Raw genomic sequence first — 19,414 nt, forward strand, 5'->3', positions numbered from 1 at the left:
GATCCAACAAATGTTAGCAATTTGATCTCTGGTTCCTCTGCCTTTTCTAAACCCAGTCTGTACATCTCGAAGTTCTTGGTTCATGTATTGCTGAGCCTAGCTTGAAGGATTTTGAGCATAACCTTGCTAGCATGTGAAATGAGCACAATTATACAGTAGTTTGAACATTCGTTGGCAAAAGTATGCTTTAAAAGTATTAAAATCAGGAAAAGTATGTACCCTGATGACAAATGAATTAAATCAGAAATCAACAAACAGAAAAATTTCTGGGATAAATCCCTAATAGTTAAGAAATTAAACAACACACTATTAATTAACTCAGAGATCAAAGAAATCACAAGAATTGAATGAAAAGAAAAACACAACACATCAGAATGTGAGATATAGCTGAAATAGTGCTTCAGGGAGACTTCTAACTTTGTATACTTATTTTTAAAAAGACTAAAGGTCCAAATCAATGACTAAGTTTCCTCTTTAAGAAGCTACAAAAAGAGCAGGTTAAACCAAAAGAAAAGGAGAAGGAGATAATAAAAAGCAGGAATCAATAAGACAAAAAGAAAAAAAGTCAACAAAACCAAAAGCTGGGTTTTAAAGAGATCAACACAACTGATATACTTCTAGTTAGATAAGGAAAAAAGACAAAAGACACAAATTACCCATATCAGGAATAAAAGAGAGAAGGCTTCAACAGATCCTATAAACATCAAAAGAATGAGGGAATATCAATGATTTTTTATGCCAATACATTTGACAACTAAGATGAAATGGATAAATCACTTGAAAGGCACAAATTACAAGGATCTAGACCTGAAGATTTAGAAAATCTGAATAGCTCTGTGTCTGAAAACATACTGAAATTATAATTAAATAATTTCCGGTTAAGAAAACTCCAGGCTCATGTGCCCTCACTAGGATATTAAAGATTCAATGAACAATCCCACATAAAATCCTTAAAAAAAAAGAAGGGAACACTTCCCAGTTCACTTTAGAAGGCCAGCATTTCCCTGATATCAAACCCATATTTAAACATTAATGAAACTCTATAGACAAATATTCCTCTGGAACACAAAAATCTTTAATACAAATAAAAATCTTAAAAAAAAGAAAACCCCAAGTTTCACAGGAATGCAGAGTTTATGTACAGTGAAAAACAGCAAATAATCACCTCAACGGATGCAGGAAGAGAATTTAACCAAATTCAACACCCACTCATGATAACAACTTTCAGCAAATAGGAAGAAAGGAGAACTTCCTCAGCTGATCTACAGAAAACCTGGAGCTACATCTGGAACAAGGCCCACGCTCACATCCAACACTGTTCCAAGGTCCTCGTCAGTGCAGGAAGGCAAGGGGAAAAAGGAAGTAAACCTGTCTTTATTCAGAGGTGATGTGATTATGTATGTGGAAAATCTAAGAGAAGCAAGAATGCTACTAGAATAAGTGAATTTAGCAAGGTCACAGGATACAAAGTAATCAACTGTATTTGTAGAGACTAGCAATAGGAAAATTCAATGAAGAAAACGATGCCCGTAATAACAGATCAAACTATGTGCACATCTTGTAAACAGAAACAAAAAAAGATCTAAATTAATGAAATCTGTACCATAATCATGGACTGGAAGGTTCAAGGATTGTTAGATGTTAGTACTCCCCAAGCTGATTTATAGATTCAACACAACCCCATTCAAAATCCCAGAAGGCTTTTATTTTTATAAGTTGAGAAACTGATTCTATTATGTATATATAAATGCAACTTACTTACAACAGCCAAACTATTTAAAAAAAAAACCAAAACACAAAGTTGGAGGATTCACATGACCTGATCTGAAGATTGGTAACGTTGCAGTAATTAAAACAGTGTGGTACTGGCATAAGGACAGACATATACATCAGTGGAACAATATAGAATCAAGGAGACCCATACATACAGGGTCAATCTTCTTTTGATAGAGGCCAAAGTAATTCAATGGGGAAAGCTTAGCAACTTGCTCAAGGTCAGAGAACTACAATGCAGGGGAGCCAGAATTCAAATCCCAGCAGGTTTGCTACTGAGTCTGTTTCCATCGCTCTCACATTATGTGGTCTCAGTGCAGAGAGCAGCATGCAGGAGAGGACGCAGACGGGGCCTTACACAGGTTCCCTCTCAGTCTCGAGCACCAATGTCAGGACCCATTTCATAGAGGAGAACGCTTGGATGGGGTCACCTAGAGACTCCGTGGCTGACTGGGGATTTCTCCACAGCTGCTGTATGATGGACAAGTCACAGAAGTAACAGGTGAGGAATAACAAAAATGACATAAAATTAACTGGAAATACAATGAGGGTTCTGGAAATCCTATAAAGCCACAAACCAGAGCTTTTCTCTGGGATGCAGAAAGGGAAGTATGAAAAGGCATGAAGTTGTTCTTTCAAACATCTAACACCCTGAAGTCAAATAATGGTGAAAAGACCTCACATTCTTCACTTCAGAACCTAGCTTATTTTCAGTGATGATCCAACAGAAATGAGAGAAAACTAACTTGGAAAGAGACTCAATGTTTAGTGCAAAAACATCTATCTTCTCAGCACTGGTGTTTGTTGGACATGGGACCCCAGTTTGCTATTTCTGAGCCGGAGAGGCAGCAGGGGTCCTGCTCCTCTGAGCCAAGAGTGTCAGGCCAGCTGGGTTTCAATCTAAGGGCTCTGCCACTCATTAACACTGGGACTCTGTAAGACATTTAGCCTCTTCTGGCCTCCTCAGTGAAACTGTATCCCTTGCACAAGGGTTGCCTGGAGGGTGTAACATTAAGTACAAAGCACTATGCAGCACCTAGAACTCCTTAAGGGTTTAGGAAATGTTCTGAAAGATGTCAGTATATTTTTGGTGTAGTTATGACATCAAACAACAGCTTCTTGTTTCATATTTACTTTGGAGGCAGTGTGGCATCACAGATAAAGCCTGGGCATCCCAATCAGATGCACCTGGGATATATTCCTTGCTCTGCTTCTTCCTGGGTGCCTTCCTCTCTCTGAGTCTCAAGTTTCATGACTCTTTAAAAAAAAAAAAAAAATCCTCAGGGACTTCCCTAGTGATCCAGTGGTTAAGAATCCACCTGCCAATGCAGGGGACAAGGGTTCAATCCCTGGTCTGGGAAGGTCCCACATGCCCTGGGGCAACTAAGCCCACATGCCACAACTATTGAAGCCTATGTGCTCTAGAGCCCATGTTCCACAAAAGAAGCCTGCACGCCACAACTAGAGAAAGCCTATACACTGCAATGAAGACCCAGCACAGCCAAAAAAATATAAATCCTGATCCATAAATGGGGCTCATGTTACAAGGCTGAGGAAAGGATAAGAGATATCAGTTTAGCAAAGTGCTTATCATAGGGCCTGTCACACAGAGCATCACAGAATAAATAGGAATTCACCTTTTTTTTTTTTTTTAAACTATTTCTCACTTCTGAGTCAGGAATGTAACCCAGTTCTTTGACTACTAAGTCAGGTGAAAACAACTTAAATAAAGGGTTCACCTCTTTAGAGGCAGGCTTCAAGAACCTAAGAAGTCTGATGTACTCTAAACTAGTGGAACATCATCAATGTTACTTCTGGGCCCATCAGAATGGCAAATGCAACAGCGCAAACTAAAAATCTACCTGAAATTTTACCTTAAGTTGACTCTTAATTTCACTGTAGAACACAAAGCTCTGGTACAGGACCCATTTCCTTTTCTTTTTCACCTCCTTCCTGCATGACCTACTGTGGCTATAAGAGCCATCACAAGTGTACACTGTGACTTCTGCTTCAGCAACTCAATGGACAGCTCAATGGACACCCACCTCCCCCAGCTCCCTTGGCAGAAAATGCCCAAATAGTGAGGGAATGACTCACAAAAAACAGAAGCTGGGAACCCGCACCACAGGACGGGATGCCAACCTCAGGAGCATACTGGGGCAAACCAAAAAGCAGCAAGATCGCCAGGTTCTGGTTACTGGGAGCTAATGACCTTGCAACACCCTCCCTGGATAAACTAGAAAAAGGAGTGTAACCAGTTACCTGCAGCTATTTATAGCTGACTACCAGACAAGCAGAGGGAACAACACTGTGTAATTCCCACTGTACCCTGGGAAACAGTCATTATTCCACCTCCCCCACTTTACTAGAAAGGAGAGCAGCTGATGTTAGATTCAGATCCATTCAAAATTTCACTCCATATTCTATTTCCAAAGAGAAGTAATATGAACCAGTAGATACCACCATCTCTTTCTCTTCATCTGATGGGTGAACCACTTAGAGAATCTAATGAAAGCATAGACTGCTGAAGAAATGCAGTAGCACACAGGATTTTCATACATGTTTGGTGGCTGTCAAGACCTTGTGAAGTTCATATATCCTATGGGTTCAACATATTATGTCAGTTCCTTATAAACCCTCAACAGCCTAAGCCTGTCTCTAGAAAAATCAATGAGCAGAAAAGTGACAGGAAAATCTAAGTCAGGTGCTGCCAAACTTTGTCCAAGTGCCAAATCCAGCCTGCCACCTATTCTCCTAAATAAAGTTTTACTGGAACACCGCCATGCTCATCTGTTTGTTTACTGTCTGTGGCTCCCTTCCGTGACAATGGCAGAGTTACATAATTGCAACAGAGACCATATGGCCCACCAAGTCACATCTGTCTTTTTACAGAAAAAGTCTGCCAACGTCTGACCTCAACCACGAACGAGAGACTGCACTATGGGAAGCCTAGTATAGAAAGTGGACGACACCCTGCCAGGAATACCATCAGCTCAAAGTTTTTAAGATCAGGAGAAGCAAAGAAAAACAGAACATCTGCCAGCAGAGATTCCTGATGAAGTCACAAGCTGTGGAGGCACTGGGCTTTATTACAGTTGGCAATGATTAGGCAAAAGGCACATGGTATGCAGGATGACAAACTCTGTTTTGTCTTAAGGGTAAGTTAAGGAAATTACAGTGATTAAATGCTACTGACGACTGTAACAACGTAAGAATCAGCCGAAGAGGTCTTTCAATCAATGTCTGGAGAGGTGTCAGGGACTGTATGTATAATGAGAGAAGAGTGTAGAACGGAGGACTTAATGAGATCATCGATGACCCCTGAAGAAAAGGAAGGAACAAGAGTAGGCACCTCATAAGAGGGAAACACTAACTGGAACAAACACAAAAACTTCAGGATTTCACCTGATTAAGGGAGAAGTGTCTCAACACAAGCATCTTTTCAGACAAGGGAGACTTACGTTATCCAGGTCTTTTCGCAGTGCAATCTTGCTGGTCACCAGCTCATGGGCTAAGTCGTCATTTTCCTGTTCCAACCTCATGTTAGCTTCTTGTAGGCGCCTATTCTCTCGCTGATGGGTAGAGAGAAACCAGTTGCAGACATAAAGATCAGATGGAAATGACAACTTCTCAGGTTAACCCTCAAAACTAATTGCTGAGACCTACAGGAATCAGGGGAGATGTGGCCGGTCCCAATGTGCCGCCAATCAACAGTTCCTTCCTTTCTGTCTCCATTGATTCAATTAACCCTCAAGCAGTTACTTGTTACTAACTGTGACAAAAGCCCAGGGAACTGTAACAAACTAGACAACTAGCATGAAGCGAAACAAGTCTTGCTTTCTCATTTGCAAACTCAAACTGAAACCTAGAAATAGTGAAACTAAATTTTAAAAAGAACTCACTAAAGCTAATTATAGGCACAATTATCTGAAGTGAAAGGCTGAAGGCACTTCACATCACTTAGGCCATAAACAAACCTCAAATCGCTCAATGGGGTCTTCTTGTTGGGCCTGCTGTTCCCTCATGGTGTGATATTCTTTTTCATATTTTTTCAACTTCTTCTGACTAATCTGTAGGATAAAGCACAGCACAAATTAAAAAGCATCAGGAAGAGGTGGGTGCTTCAGGGCTTGCACTGAAGACCAAGATCTCTACTGACCTGGGCATCCCAAGTTAACCACGAAAGTGGTACTTCCTGCATATAAGCCCAGAACCTAAAATTCGTACTCAAATTTAGGGGTTTGTGGGGGGATAATTGGTTCCTGAAGATTTTCCCAAGGGTGTCAGAATGAACATCCAACAGGTGACCCCTCCTGAGTTTTAGGTCTGATCATTCGTCCTCTCCCTCCTCCTCCACCGTTTTCTTCAGCACATAAGCAATGCTACGGGTCTTTCATTCTGTGACCTCACGACCTCTCCACAAGGTGTGGTGGTAATAGGCTCAATTTATAGGCAACTTCACTGAGAAGTAAGAAGTTCTGTAACTTGACCACAACCACTCAGTTAGGGACTGGCAGATCAGGATTTGCGCCAGGCTGTTAGACACCATCCGAAGTTCAAGCTGTAGCCACTTCACTGATCTACCTTCTACCACTTTCCTTTTCACTAGCACCTTCCATGCTGCCTTCAAACAGGCATACTTCTCTCTGCTCTTAAACACATAGTTCTGCTGAGCATTCTACTTAGATGCTCTTCCATCTCATTAAACTACTGTCCTTTTTCTCTCAAGCTTTTTCTTACCAACCACTGCAAACTGCTACACTGCTGACTCACACACCTAACTTTCAGCCCCCAGTTTCAGGTTAATTGGGCCTCCCTGGTGGTTCAGATGGCAAAGAATGCACCTGCAATGCAGGAGACCAGGGTTCAATCCTTGGGTTGGAAAGATCCCCCGGAGAAGGAAATGGCCCCCCATTCTAGTATTCTTGCCTGGAGAATTTCACGGACAGAGGAGCCTGGCGGGCTGCAGTCCATGGAGCTGCAAAAGCTCTGAACATGGCTGAGCGTCTAGCACTTCCAGGCTGATGAGGCGTCTCAGGGCTAGTCTAGTCCAACCTCCTTATTTTACAGATGAAAAAACTGAGGCGCAGAAAGGGGACAGGACAGGCCCAAGCTTGCAGCAGGCTCAGGTCAGCATCTCCTAGTCCCGGCTCATTCTTCCCTTTCTGTCTCACTCAAGGTGCCTGGTGGTCCTTTACACTGGTTCTGAGGACACCTGCCCTAGTCGGCTGTTTACAGGTATGCCCCAGTGAAATTACTCTTGGAGTTTGGCTGCTGCCCAAAGGGAGGCAGCCAGGAACCTACCAGCACTATATAAAGATGCCCACTAAACACCACTGGGGTGAGGCTGCGAGCTGGAAAGTGGCATCCCCTAGATCTTCTGTGGTTTAAGGCTAATGCTGGGGCAAATGTTAATTATGCACGTAACTGATTCACAAAGAAAGCACCTAAATAAAACATCTGTGTGACCAGTAAATTCATAAACAATCTGAACAAATCAATAGTAGAGGAACAGAAAACTGAGGCTTGTGGGCGGCCAACACTTCTTCCCATTACTCTATGCTGTCAGTCTGTGTGAATGACAAGGGCAGGCAGAGATACAAGGCTCCTCAAGTGCTTTGTAAAACATAAAACTGATGCCAAACCCTACAAAACATTCTCACGGGTCTTCAGGATCCTTCGACTTTTCATTCTCATGCTGTGGTAACAAAGAATGAACATTTTCCCCATAACCATACATTTGGCTAGTTACAAAATAATGTCCTCTACATCTCATTATCCCTTATTATATAAATGTCTCATTGTTAGAGTAAAAGGGTAGGTTCCCCCTCAGCATTATAACAGAAGCTGGTGTGTAATGAGTGCCAGACCCTGTACATGTGTTATCTCACCTGGTTCTTACGTTTTTGTGACAGGACATGGGCATTTCTCTGTGTGTTTACTAGGTTTTCCACATTTTCTGCACTGAGGACAAATTACATTTGTAACTGAGTTAACAATGTGACTGCTGTTTAAAAACAATGCTCGTAAGCCGGGCTCCTCTGAGACAGAGCTCTGGCATTCTCTCCACGGACCGCGCTGCTCTGGAGCTCTTTCTGCTTTCCTAATTTTCAGCCTCATTTCTTGGTCTCTCTCTTCCTTCCTCTTTCCCTTAAATGCCTTAACCCCAACCTCATCACAAACAAAAAAATAAACACAACACTGCTCACAGTGGGTTCATAGCTGACCCTGACTTCCAGAGTGGGTGGCTGTATAGTCAACTGGCTCAAGCTGCCTCTGAGACAGAGACCTGTTGAGAAAGACTGATGCCTGATAACTAAGTGAGGAAGGAGAAGTGTCAGTAGGAAAAGCAGCAACTCAAGTGTCCTTACGAGGCTGCACCCAGGAGAGACCAGTGCCTCTCAGCCTGCGTACCCTATCATTAGCGCCTTCTCCAGGTCAGAGCTGGGGCTCACTCGCTGCTGTCCCTGCCCAGGCACAGACAGAGTGCCCAGGAATGCTTGCTAAATGAATGCGAGAGGGCCCCTCAGCCCAGCCCTTAGCATCGACCTGTCTTCTAAATGGAAATGGCAACCAAAGCCAATGGACGCTTCAAGCCTGGTCCCTCGGCCTGTGCAGCCCTGTGTCTGGATCACTCCTGTTCACCTTTGAGATCAGAGCTCTAGATCTCTTCTTTAGTGAATCCTTCCCGACACCCTCGTCCCCCATCAGGCTGTCTTTCGTTACATATTCTCATAGCTTAAAGCCAAATCCTCCATGGTACCTGTCCAAGTCCATGATTATTTATTTATGTGCTTACTTGACTGTCTGTCTTCCCACTAGGAAAAAGGCCACATCTGTTCTGCTTACCAGCATATCTCTAGTGCCCAGCTCAATGCCTGGAACATAATCAGAACTTAACAGTCAACTGCTGAACAAATCAAAGCCAAAGGCCTTCCTTTTTTTAATCTAATAAGGATGTAAGAAGGGGCATTTATTTATTCAGTAGTTGAGTCCCACTGTGTGCAGTGTTCTTTGCTAGGTATTAATGATACAAAAATGTACACAGATCAGGATATGCAAACTCCACAAGGGCAGGAACTCTTTGTGCACTGTGAAACTCCTAATACCTGGCACACAGGAAGCATGAAAATACTTAATGAAGAGACATAGCCCCCACCCTTAAAAGTCCAAGGCTCATTTTGTCTGTCTCTTACTCCCACCACTGCAATTGTAACTGAATTCAAGAAAAACAGAAGTGATGGAACAAGCCCCGGAGCTCCAATCACACCCACTGCTGGCTGACTCCCATCAGAAGGCTGTGGAAGTCACAGTTTCACACATTTGCCCTCCAAGAAGGTTACATTTGAAATCTGTTTAAATGTACTTTCAAGGAGGAAAAAATTCTAATCATTTCCTGGGTTAAGGCTAAGTCTGAAATTTAGGTAAAACCAACTGTATACCTCATCTCAATTAGTACAAGATTCTTAACACTGTTTGAGACAGTATCACTTTGAATATCCCCTGGGAGCCAAGGTTCCCACTAAAAAGCACAGATGCTAACTCCACCCCCACCTCGCTCCCAGCAATAAAACATTCTACATACCATTTCAGAGGGCTCATGGGCTCCCTAAGGCCCATCCATAGTCCCAGGTTAAGAAACCCTGAATTAGAGAGAGGGTGGACACTTGGAACATGCCAGTTGGATATTTTGGTAGAAGTAGAAAAAAAAAAAATCAGCCTGAAACACCTTTTCCTTGGTCACTCACTTGTCATTAATCTGTCATAGGAACTGGATAAGGTTCTCTCTTAAAACACGTGCTACTTGCCCTGGGAAAGCTGGCCCTTGACCAGCTCCTGGAATAGGCAGGGATGTCCTGGCCCGTACTTATGGAGAAAGAATGAGAGTAGCTGCTGGCCTGGGTGGGAGTGAGATAGAACTACTGGCTACCTAGAGCACGCACCAAGCATGGCTCGAGTCCTGACTCCACCAACGACTAACTGTGTGGCTGAGGGCAAGCTGTCTCACTTCAGCCTCAGATTCCTCATCTGGGAAAACCTCACCTGTCCTTACGAGGAGTGCTGTTGTGAGGATCAAATGATACGACACACACAAAGAGCTGAGAAGAGTACCTGGCACACAGTGAAGTCTTTTAGATAAAAAGTTGCTATGACTTCTTATTATCATTTGCATTCTTGCCCTGAATCTGAGACAGCCATCTTCTGAACATGTGCTGCAAACAATAAGCCATTCAAACAAAGTCCATTTAACACAGAAGAGTAGGAAACAGGCTGCTGGTAGGAAACAGGAGCTGATTTTATAGTTTGGCTTAGAGACCCTTGCAAAAGTCAGAATCCCTGCTGGGCGGGACTCACAGAAAATCCAGTGCAGGTGAGAGGCTGGATGTTAGCAGCTCCACATGGCAGGGCTGAAGCTATGTAGTGTGGGTGAGTGGGTACACAGGAGGAGTTTGGTACAGGAAGGAGATCCTGACCCCAGAGTCCTCACTGCTAAACAAAGAAATCTGACACAAGTTCATCTTCCCTTTTCAGTTAGTGAATAAAAGAACCTGAGATTTCCATAAGACTTTCAAGCTAACCTCTATGCCTACTATTTTCTTTAATCCTCCAAACAACTTTCTGCGATGGGTACAGCAGGGTCATCACCCTCACCGCTGTACGGTGCAGTGAGGACCCCCCGCTGCACGCACTGGGCAACAGAGCCCTAGACAGGTAAAGTGACTTGTCTGAAGTAAAAGACCCAGTCTGTTCAAGTCCCAGTGCCAGCGCAAGAAAGCAAATCTGGGGTGGTTCTTGTTTCTTATTCTTCTCTGCAGCTGAGCTCAGTGTATTCTTGGCATAGAAGACAATCTACGAACGCTCGTTGACAAGAACTGACTTAAGGAAAGCAGGTATCTGGGCAGAGGAGATCAAAATCAGGTGGGCCAGAAGAGCACTGGTGTGTCAAAGAGCAGCTGCGATGTTAAAGGCATCACCTTATTTCTCTTTCTTTTGAGCTAACCGACCTAAGGTCACAAAGCAGAGGCAGAACCAGGATGAGAGCCAAGGTCGGTGGGACTCTAATGCCTGCACCTAAAACCACTTGAAACAAGTCAACACTCTAAAAATTTCTGAGCCTTTTTATTTAATTTGTTCAAACAGTTCAGACTCAAACATTACTATATAGAATTAGGCATCCTTGTTCTACCATCAGAGTATTTTTCTAACGTGCAATCAGCAAGTTATTAGCAGAGGACTCAAACATAGATAAGGACTAAAGGAGAGGAACTTATTAAAATAAGAAGGTAGTAACCACTGCTACCCCTTCAACAACCAGCAAACTTCAGGGTTCACTGCAGAGAAAGAGAATAGCCACTCAGAAGCTTCCTTATGAAATCCAATTCTAAAAGGTAGAACAAGCAAAGACATAAAACTAGCCTGGTTGAGTTACACGGAAAATGGCACTCAGTGACCGTGTACAAAAGGTAAGTTTCAACACTGACACAGAGACTGAGTTATCTATCATGATATGACAAGTATCGCCAAAAATGGACCAACAGAAGTGGCTCCTGACTCATTCATTTGTTAGGGGAAGCACACTGATTGAAACCGCCCACCCTGGCCAGGCACCATAGTAACCATTTGCATGAGTTGTTTTATGACAGGAGATCCTGATAAGGAATACGGAACTAATAAGCCACCACCAGCAGGAAGAGTTCGGGAAAGGTCGAGGGGAGACACTGCCTGTCCGTCCACTTCCCAGAATCCCTCTCGCTGGCATCCATCTTGGCTGAGCGATGCGTGTGCCACCAGGAAAGACTCTGAATTAGAATGATGGGCCAAAGACCACCCGGAAACTAATCCCATCACCATAAAACCCAAGACTGCGAGCCACGCGGCAGAGCAGTTCTCCTGGGTTCCCTTACCCTCCTGTTCCCCACCTGGGTGCCGTTCCCAATAAAATCTCTTGCTTTGTCAGCACATGTATCTCCTCGGACAATTCATTTCCGAGTGTTAGATAAGAGCCCAGTTTCGGGCCCTGGAAGGGGTCCCCCCCTTCCTGCAACACATTCACTCGCTCAGGCACAGTAAAGCACAGTGATGATAAGCATTGACTTCAGAGTCTGAAATTCCTAGGATCTAATCTCAACTCGATCCCTTACTAACTTTGTGCCAGCTAGGAGTTTTCAATTTTCTAAGCTTCAGTATACACGTCTATAAAATGACCTCACATGGGGACTCTAAGGATTAATTCATGATGTGTAGACACTATGCAAGGCTTCTGTGAACGTATCAAGAAAAAAGATTGATCAAGTCACTACAAACACAGATCTTAAAACCCAAACAAACACTAACTACACAAATGATTTGAGCAGAGAATGAAGTTCAAACTAAATATTGCTTTTAGCTCATGATTAAAAACATGCCCTGAATGCAAATATCCCTAAATGCCAAAGAGTTTTCAGTTTCTCCAAACGGCAAATGGTTAGGATTACATTAATTGAGAGATATTACTACTTGCAACAATATCTTTTCTCACAGGTAGTTTGAAGTCTAGCATATTCACTTTATGCTTAAAAAACAAATTCTAATGAAGCAATGGTTCAGAAATTCCATTTCACATTAGGCAGGATTCTACAGAACAAGGGTCAAGTCTTTCTTCTTGATCTAAGAAACCCACAGAGCCATCTCTTTTGGTATGGTTCTTGCTTCTTTTAAGACTCACTTATTGGACTTGTTTTAAAAAATTCCATTATAGACGCACAAAAAAACAGTTGCTCTTACATATTTCTGGAGTCAAAAACTTAAAAGGCCTAATTTTTTTCCCCCCATCCCCCCCCCACTAAACTTGCCGGGGTCCTAGGATCATTCACGATCTTCTAGAACAATGTAAGTTGAAATTGCTTTTAGATCTTGTATCGTAAGTGGAAGCAATTTTTTCTGTCTCAGCTCAATGACCCATGGAGGGAGAGAAATTCACTAGACAGTTAAATGAGCTGATGTATATGGTTAAATTTTAGATTAAGAGCAGGAGATCTATAACTCCTCAAGAAATTTTTAAAAATTCAGTCTCATAATAAACTAAGAAGAAAGAAGAAAGGAAGAAGAAAAGGGCAGGAAAGAAAGAAAAAAAGAGAGGCAAGTAAAGACAGACACAGGGCAAAATTTAGAGAGACAAGGAAGACAGAGCACAGAGAATACAGACTGTTTTGGGCAACAGACCCACCTTGTGGTCATTTACGATACTGCCACACCAAACTTTGTTCCTGTCGCCTTTGGCAAAAGCCATGCAACATGCTGTCAGTTCCAATGGGGCTTTTGTCACTGCCCAGTCAGTATCAGCTGGGTAAGTCACTTGGCTTCTATTAAGCCTCAGTTTCCATGCTTGACTTCATACCTCACAGGGTACTGTGAGGAACCAATGAGATTCTTATAGAAATTACAACATTGCAACTGCTAAAACACAAAGACAACAAGAGTCTCCTGGACTGGCATGGGAGGTAAAGCATTCTCAATTCCCACCTTAATCGGGAAGTACAACTGAGAAAAGGGAGTCACAACTTTGCTTTTAAATTAAAAAATAATGGAATGGGATTGAATGAGTTACAGAGCCAGTATTTCCTTTTAAAATTCTATACCAAGAAACTGAAAAGCTAGTTTCCAAACCATTTACATGGTAGGAATCCCCTTTCTTACATCCAGAGGGTCTCTAAACTGCCCAAAGATCCTATGCATTCACTCTACCCCCCGCTTGAGGCCCTCCCCTTCACACAATGCAGGCCTCATCACTGAACTTGCCAATGATTTTTATTTTTGAGTATACAAATTATCACTGTGACTGAAGTCTTTTGCCAATAATTGGCTATTGCCTGTATCTCCTCTAATATTATTTGGTATTAAGTATAGTTTTCAGAGTAAAACCAATAATCATCATGAACTCAACTGTACATACAATACCCCATCTTTTAGCAGAAAAAGCTCATTCTCTCACGTCCTGGTGAATCTGCAGGTTTTCCAGGCTGAGTCAACTTCAAGAAAAATTACTATTCTTCTCACCTGAAGCCATATGCAAGTAGGGAAAATCATCCAAAGTGTACCCTAACCATGCAGAGAGCTTTCCAGACCAAAAGGAATTTTGTATCTAAGCAAATAATAATGTGAGCTGTGCGGGCTTGTCGACTTTAACTCCTTGGAAGCGTAGGCAAGGAAAAAAAGACATCAGACACCTCCTATCTGGACTTGGGAAATAAAGAATCCATATATTATTAAAGTGTTTCAAGCTAATGAAAACACAAAAGGTAAACCTTCGGCTAGATCTATTTTTAAGCCTTGCCCAAATCCACATTAACGCTTCTTTGTAAAACACTTGGCAGAAACTCAACAGAAAAGTCACTTACTCACTTGTCCAACCAATATTTATACGTCAGATCCTGTTCTTGTACTGGGGATTCAGCAATAAACAAAAGAGAGAAAGTGCCCTCTGTCAGAGGCTTAATTCCAGCATGGGTAGAGGGGAATACAGACAATAATCAAACAAATAATGTTAAGCAGAAATAAGTGAAATGTGGAAAATACAAAGGGATAAGGAGATAGGGTGGAAGGAGTTGGGGAAGTGCTACTGTAGATACTGTAATTAGAGAAGGCCTCTCTGGTGACACGTTCACTGAGCCTAAGACTTAAGAGCTTTGGGTAAAGCCGTGTGGGCATCAAGGAGAACATTACAGGCAGAGAGACCAGCCAGTACGAAGTCTGAGGAGGGAACAAGCCTGGCATGTTTGCGAACAATAAGGAGGCTGGGGTGTCTGAGGTGGAAAGCATAAGGGGAAAAGCAGCAGCAGCTGAAATTAGCCTGTCGGAAGGGAGATGGTGCCAGGTCTTGCAGACCAACACAAGAACTCTTGAGTTTTATTCTGAGATAAGAAGCCAGTAGAGTTTTAAGCACGTGAGAGATGAGATCAAGAAGAGTCTGGGAGGAAACCACTGTGGAAGCAGGAGGACCAAGAAAAGTACTGGGAAATTCCAGAAGAGAAGGGAAGAGATGATTAGACTAGGGCATGGGTAATGAAGGGGTTGAGAAGTGATCAGACTCAGGATGTAGTCTGATGGTAGGGCTTGGATGTGGAGGACAAAGATGTGAAGTGTGAGAAAGAGAGTAGGAGGGGATGGTATCATGTTTTCAGGCCTGAGTGACCAGGTCCCACAAACAGGACACAGGGACACTGAGAAAGGAGCAGGTTTTGGAGGGGAGGGGAAGAAATCATAAGCAAATAAGAGGCAGCACCTTCCTGTATGGCTAAACCAGGTAGAAAGAGTAGCTCTAAGAAGTTCAGAACTCACGTGGCTCTGCCCTTTCCACAAAGCCACATCAGGGTTACTGAAAAGAGTTTGTCTGCTTGAAAATCCAAGAAGGGAATAATCAGAGTAGTAGCCATTGTTTCTTAAACCCTTACTCATTAGCTGGCACTAAGGTAAACACTGTACACACACTGCAGTTAATCCTCACATGTAAAAACACTTAATCACAATATCTGGCACATGATAAAATACCATTAAATGTTACCCATGATATATGTTAAGTACGTAGCATTTAAATTTAATGATAACTTTAATGACTGATTTCTGGAAGTTCTATTTCCTTTTCTGTTGTTCAAATCCCCCATTCACTTTACATCAGGATTCCTACCATTTCTCAGTCTAACAGGTAGTTTCACGATCTTGCTTTTATAAATAGGCCATTCCAAAGTCCTAGCTTTATGCAGAGACTCAGTTTCAGCTGCCTCCGGAAGGCCCCAAATCATGTCATAACTTCATGAGCATTAAAATCCTAACACATAGTTTGGTCCCATATTCCCTTGGGATGCTCTTTTATTATCACATACACGAGCTGTGAGCTACTTTGTTTCAGGCACCTGGACATTTCTCCTTTTTCTTTCAAGTTCATCCAGGTATTTAAACATTTCTTGGATCATACTTTATTTGGCATCTCTGAATGTTTAAAGAAGGGTAGCCTGAACTAGCTCAGTATGACATATAACCAGAACCAGAAGTCCAGTAATACCTTACAGATGAGGAAACGGTGCCTTAAATAGGTCTGTGCTCTATGCAGTAGACAGTGAAGCTTCTCTCCTGACACAGAGGTCACAGTTCTACCCTCTGGAGTCACACCAAATAAACGTGACAGTCAGCCTTTTATGCACCCTATAAGCATCTCAATACAGCTATTTATTCTGTCACCCATTTGCCTCCACCCTGCACATTCCAAACTAAACTCCCTCAATTATTTTTTCTTTTTTAAAAGCAAAACTTTCAAAAAAGAAAAACCAAAAAACAAATAAAAGCAAAACTTTCATAACATGAACACAAGGAGATTCTTTTTTTCAAGCCTTAAAATAATACAAATCATAAATGCTCCACTGGAAGTGATAAACAGTGAATGGGTTTCCTTCATGTATTATTATTTTCACTTTAGGGAAGTTATGACCAAAACAACAAAAACTGAAAGTTAAAGGACGACACAATGAAAATCATGAAACCTGAGTTCTGCCACTAACTAGCTATACAAAATTAGGGGGCTTTGTGTTTTGGTGTGTCTTCAAAATCAGAATAATAGTCCTTTTCCTAGAGTTCAAAATGGGGAAAGCAATGAGATTTAATTCATAGGCTGTAATATATATGAAACGATTTAGAAAATTATACAATACAAAGGAAAACATTACTATTAATGTATTATAAATGTTGACAGTTTTATCAGGAAGAGTGAGACACTAACAAAAGAATCTACATTAATGCAAAAATGATTTTACCTTCATGTTGCAAGCTAGCTCCATTAGTTTTTTTGCATTTTCTTCTGAGCGGTATCTCTTAGGAAGCTGAACCCTGAAGAATTTCAGGGCACCTTCAAAGTCTGTCAGTAGCAAGTCATCTTTGGAAGTCTTGAAGAAAGAAGAAAACACAACCATATACAGGAAAAAAGCTTTTTTGCTATAAAGATGCTCAAGAAGCATTTCATAATCCCAGCACCTTTATAATCCCCAGATGATAACTTTGTAGCCTTTGCCAGAGCTACTTGCATGTGTCCACTGTCAGGGACAATGCTGGAGCGCAGCGGCTGCTTAGAATGAGACTAGAAATGCCAGATAACCCAGGTTACAAACAAGTGTGCACTGTACCTTTAATAACCCAAGGGCGACGTTAAATATAACACTTATTCCCTAAAAGAGAAAACACAGAAAACATTTTCAGTATTTAGAACTGGACTATTAAGCTATTTGTCTTTAGAATATCCCGCAATTTTAGAGAAATTGTAAAAATTTGAATAAAGAAATGGAGTATCTTGAAAATATTTCGGAAAATAAAAAATTACAGGGCCACCACTGAAAAACCACTTAAAGTAGACCCGGTTTCCCATTCCTCTGAGAGAAGGGCTTTTCTACAGCTATTTTCACAGTTCAAGAATGCTTTCCAAAGTATACTACGCTTTCAAACTAAAATATTAAAGTCATAAAATTGTGATCCCTCATGAAATAACACCTGGTGTCTCTTCCACTGCCCACTCAAAGGACAACAATCACCCTGTCCATGAGTCCTATGTCCCAGAAATGACTCTACTCAGGGTTCCCTCCAACCTGCCTTTCTTCATCTAATCATTCTAGGAGTGGTGGGGCAAAGGACAGGTGAGGGGAGGCACCAACATCTGCTGACCAAGGTAAACTTTAAAAGTTTCTGGGCCTCAATTTCTATAACTAATATTTTCCCAATGGTTTTCTGAGCTAATTAGCTGAGAAAATTTAAGTTACTTAGCCTGTCACCAGACCCACAGTAATTACTTAATAGTTGTTTATAATAGTGAAAAACTAGATAAAGGTTTGTGATTAGGAATTGGTTACATAAATTATGATCTATCCAAAGAATGGAATATGTGACAGTAAGTAAGAATAATGGTATATTTCTGGAATGCTGTTTCTTATGTTTCAAGCTAGACACAAGATACAGATGTTTCAATGGATTTTTGTATTCTTTAAATATGGGATAATTAAACAAAAAGAAGGATGGTACAGATGTATGTGTCTATAGATATTCAAGTATGAGATAAAAATAGGTTACCGAATAGCATATAAGCATAATATTTTATATGCATATAAAGTCATAACATACATAATATACCATATGAAAAAAACTGTTCCACACAGAACTTACACATACACATATATGAAAATACACAAAAAAAGACTGAAAGAATATACATCAAAATGATAAAAGTAGTTTTCCTTTAGACTGGGATTAGAAGTATTTTCACATCATTTTGCTTATACTTTCTATAACATGTATTATTTTTGAGATTAGCTTTTTCTTCTTAGCACACCCTCCAAAACCTAAAACTAAGCTGTGGCAAAGATTGTTATTTACCATAATATCTATTTTCTTTTAGTAATAGACTCCCAAGTTTAAGAAAATTTCTAGGCAGCTTAAAAAAAAACTCTCCTTAGCAGCTAAGGATATGGTCATGTACCTAAGTTCTGGCCAACAAGAGGTTAAATGGAAATGCAGGTGGAAATTCCAGGAAGTGTCTTTTAAAAGAGGGGGTGCACCTCCTCTGAACCCCTAAACTTCCTAGCTTAAATACAGAGATAGTGTTTGGAGCACTCATCAGCCATACGGAACAGAGCTGCACTCTGAGCAGGAAGGAGACTACAAACAAAAGCCTAAGTGCTGTGGCCTCTGACACATACCTCACATAAGAGCAGGTCGATGATATGGAAGACCATGTAGAGAGGGAATTTTGCAGTGAAGAGCGTAAGAAACCACTGGGAGGCATACATGTGTGCTTCAAGGCTGATATCCAGGAAGTGGTTGTACAGGTCAGGAATGTACTCCTGAAATAGCAAACTGATTAGCTTTAGGCACATATGCAGCTGTTTAACTCTCACTCAGGAGGCTCATAAATCTGCCAAAAATAGGTCAAAAATGTCATATATTTGTTTTTTCCTAAAAACTGAAAAAGCGCTCAGAAGAACACCTATCATCTGGTATGAAACTGGCCCTAGGCTCTCCTTTTCAGTTCACAAAGTGGCTCTGAAGAGGAATCCCCACATGGTGACAAATATCTGAAAGGATAGTTTTTCTTTCTAAGTTATGAAATGTTTGGGAAAGTTTGTTTCACTTTTGTTAGGAGATTCCCAACCAGTCAGCTTCAGAGCCTTGGTAAGTATTTCTTGACTGAGTTTGCTGTGTTAAAATAAAGGCTCCTACACCCATCTGATCTTCTGGGTGTTTATGAGACTGAAAACCTGGCTCACACCCATCACGTTAACACCTTATTAATCTTGGCATCATTATCACATAGAGAGAAACGAAAAACATTAAACCTGTCCTTGATCCTGGATGGCTAAGGAATCACCACTGTTCCTTGGCACCATTTCTTCAATCCTGTTCTTCCCAGTCCTGCACCCTTATCGGCAAATGAGAGCTGGATTCTCTTTTTACCTGCATGAGGCGCTCCAACTGGTAAAATTTGCAATGCAGATCTTCAAAGTTTTGCTTGAAAAGTTCCCTGAGACCATAGTCAAACATGATCTTGACCAGAACACTGAACGCTTGTTCCTCAGGCATCTGTAACAGGGAAAGAGGGAAGGGGTGGGAGGATCAAAAACACATACAGAAG

The 19,414-nt window shown here is 41.5% G+C and overlaps 1 protein-coding gene across 3 annotated transcripts in view; it reads right to left on the bottom strand.

The window, feature by feature from the left end:
• The window catches only part of RABGAP1 (RAB GTPase activating protein 1), a 162,921-nt gene that overhangs the window by 12,444 nt on the left and 131,063 nt on the right, over positions 1-19,414 (bottom strand). For all 3 annotated transcript variants that reach the window (XM_043916904.1, XM_043916906.1, XM_043916905.1), the window contains 6 exons: positions 19,237-19,362; positions 18,483-18,626; positions 16,923-16,964; positions 16,557-16,685; positions 5,751-5,843; positions 5,235-5,345 (listed from right to left, as the gene is read on the bottom strand). In XM_043916904.1, the coding sequence (XP_043772839.1) occupies positions 5,235-5,345; positions 5,751-5,843; positions 16,557-16,685; positions 16,923-16,964; positions 18,483-18,626; positions 19,237-19,362 (645 nt within the window). The remainder of the gene's footprint in view (positions 1-5,234; positions 5,346-5,750; positions 5,844-16,556; positions 16,686-16,922; positions 16,965-18,482; positions 18,627-19,236; positions 19,363-19,414) is intronic.

Source organism: Cervus elaphus, chromosome 11 (assembly GCF_910594005.1).
Source record: "Cervus elaphus chromosome 11, mCerEla1.1, whole genome shotgun sequence".
Classification (NCBI taxonomy): Eukaryota; Metazoa; Chordata; class Mammalia; order Artiodactyla; family Cervidae; genus Cervus; species Cervus elaphus.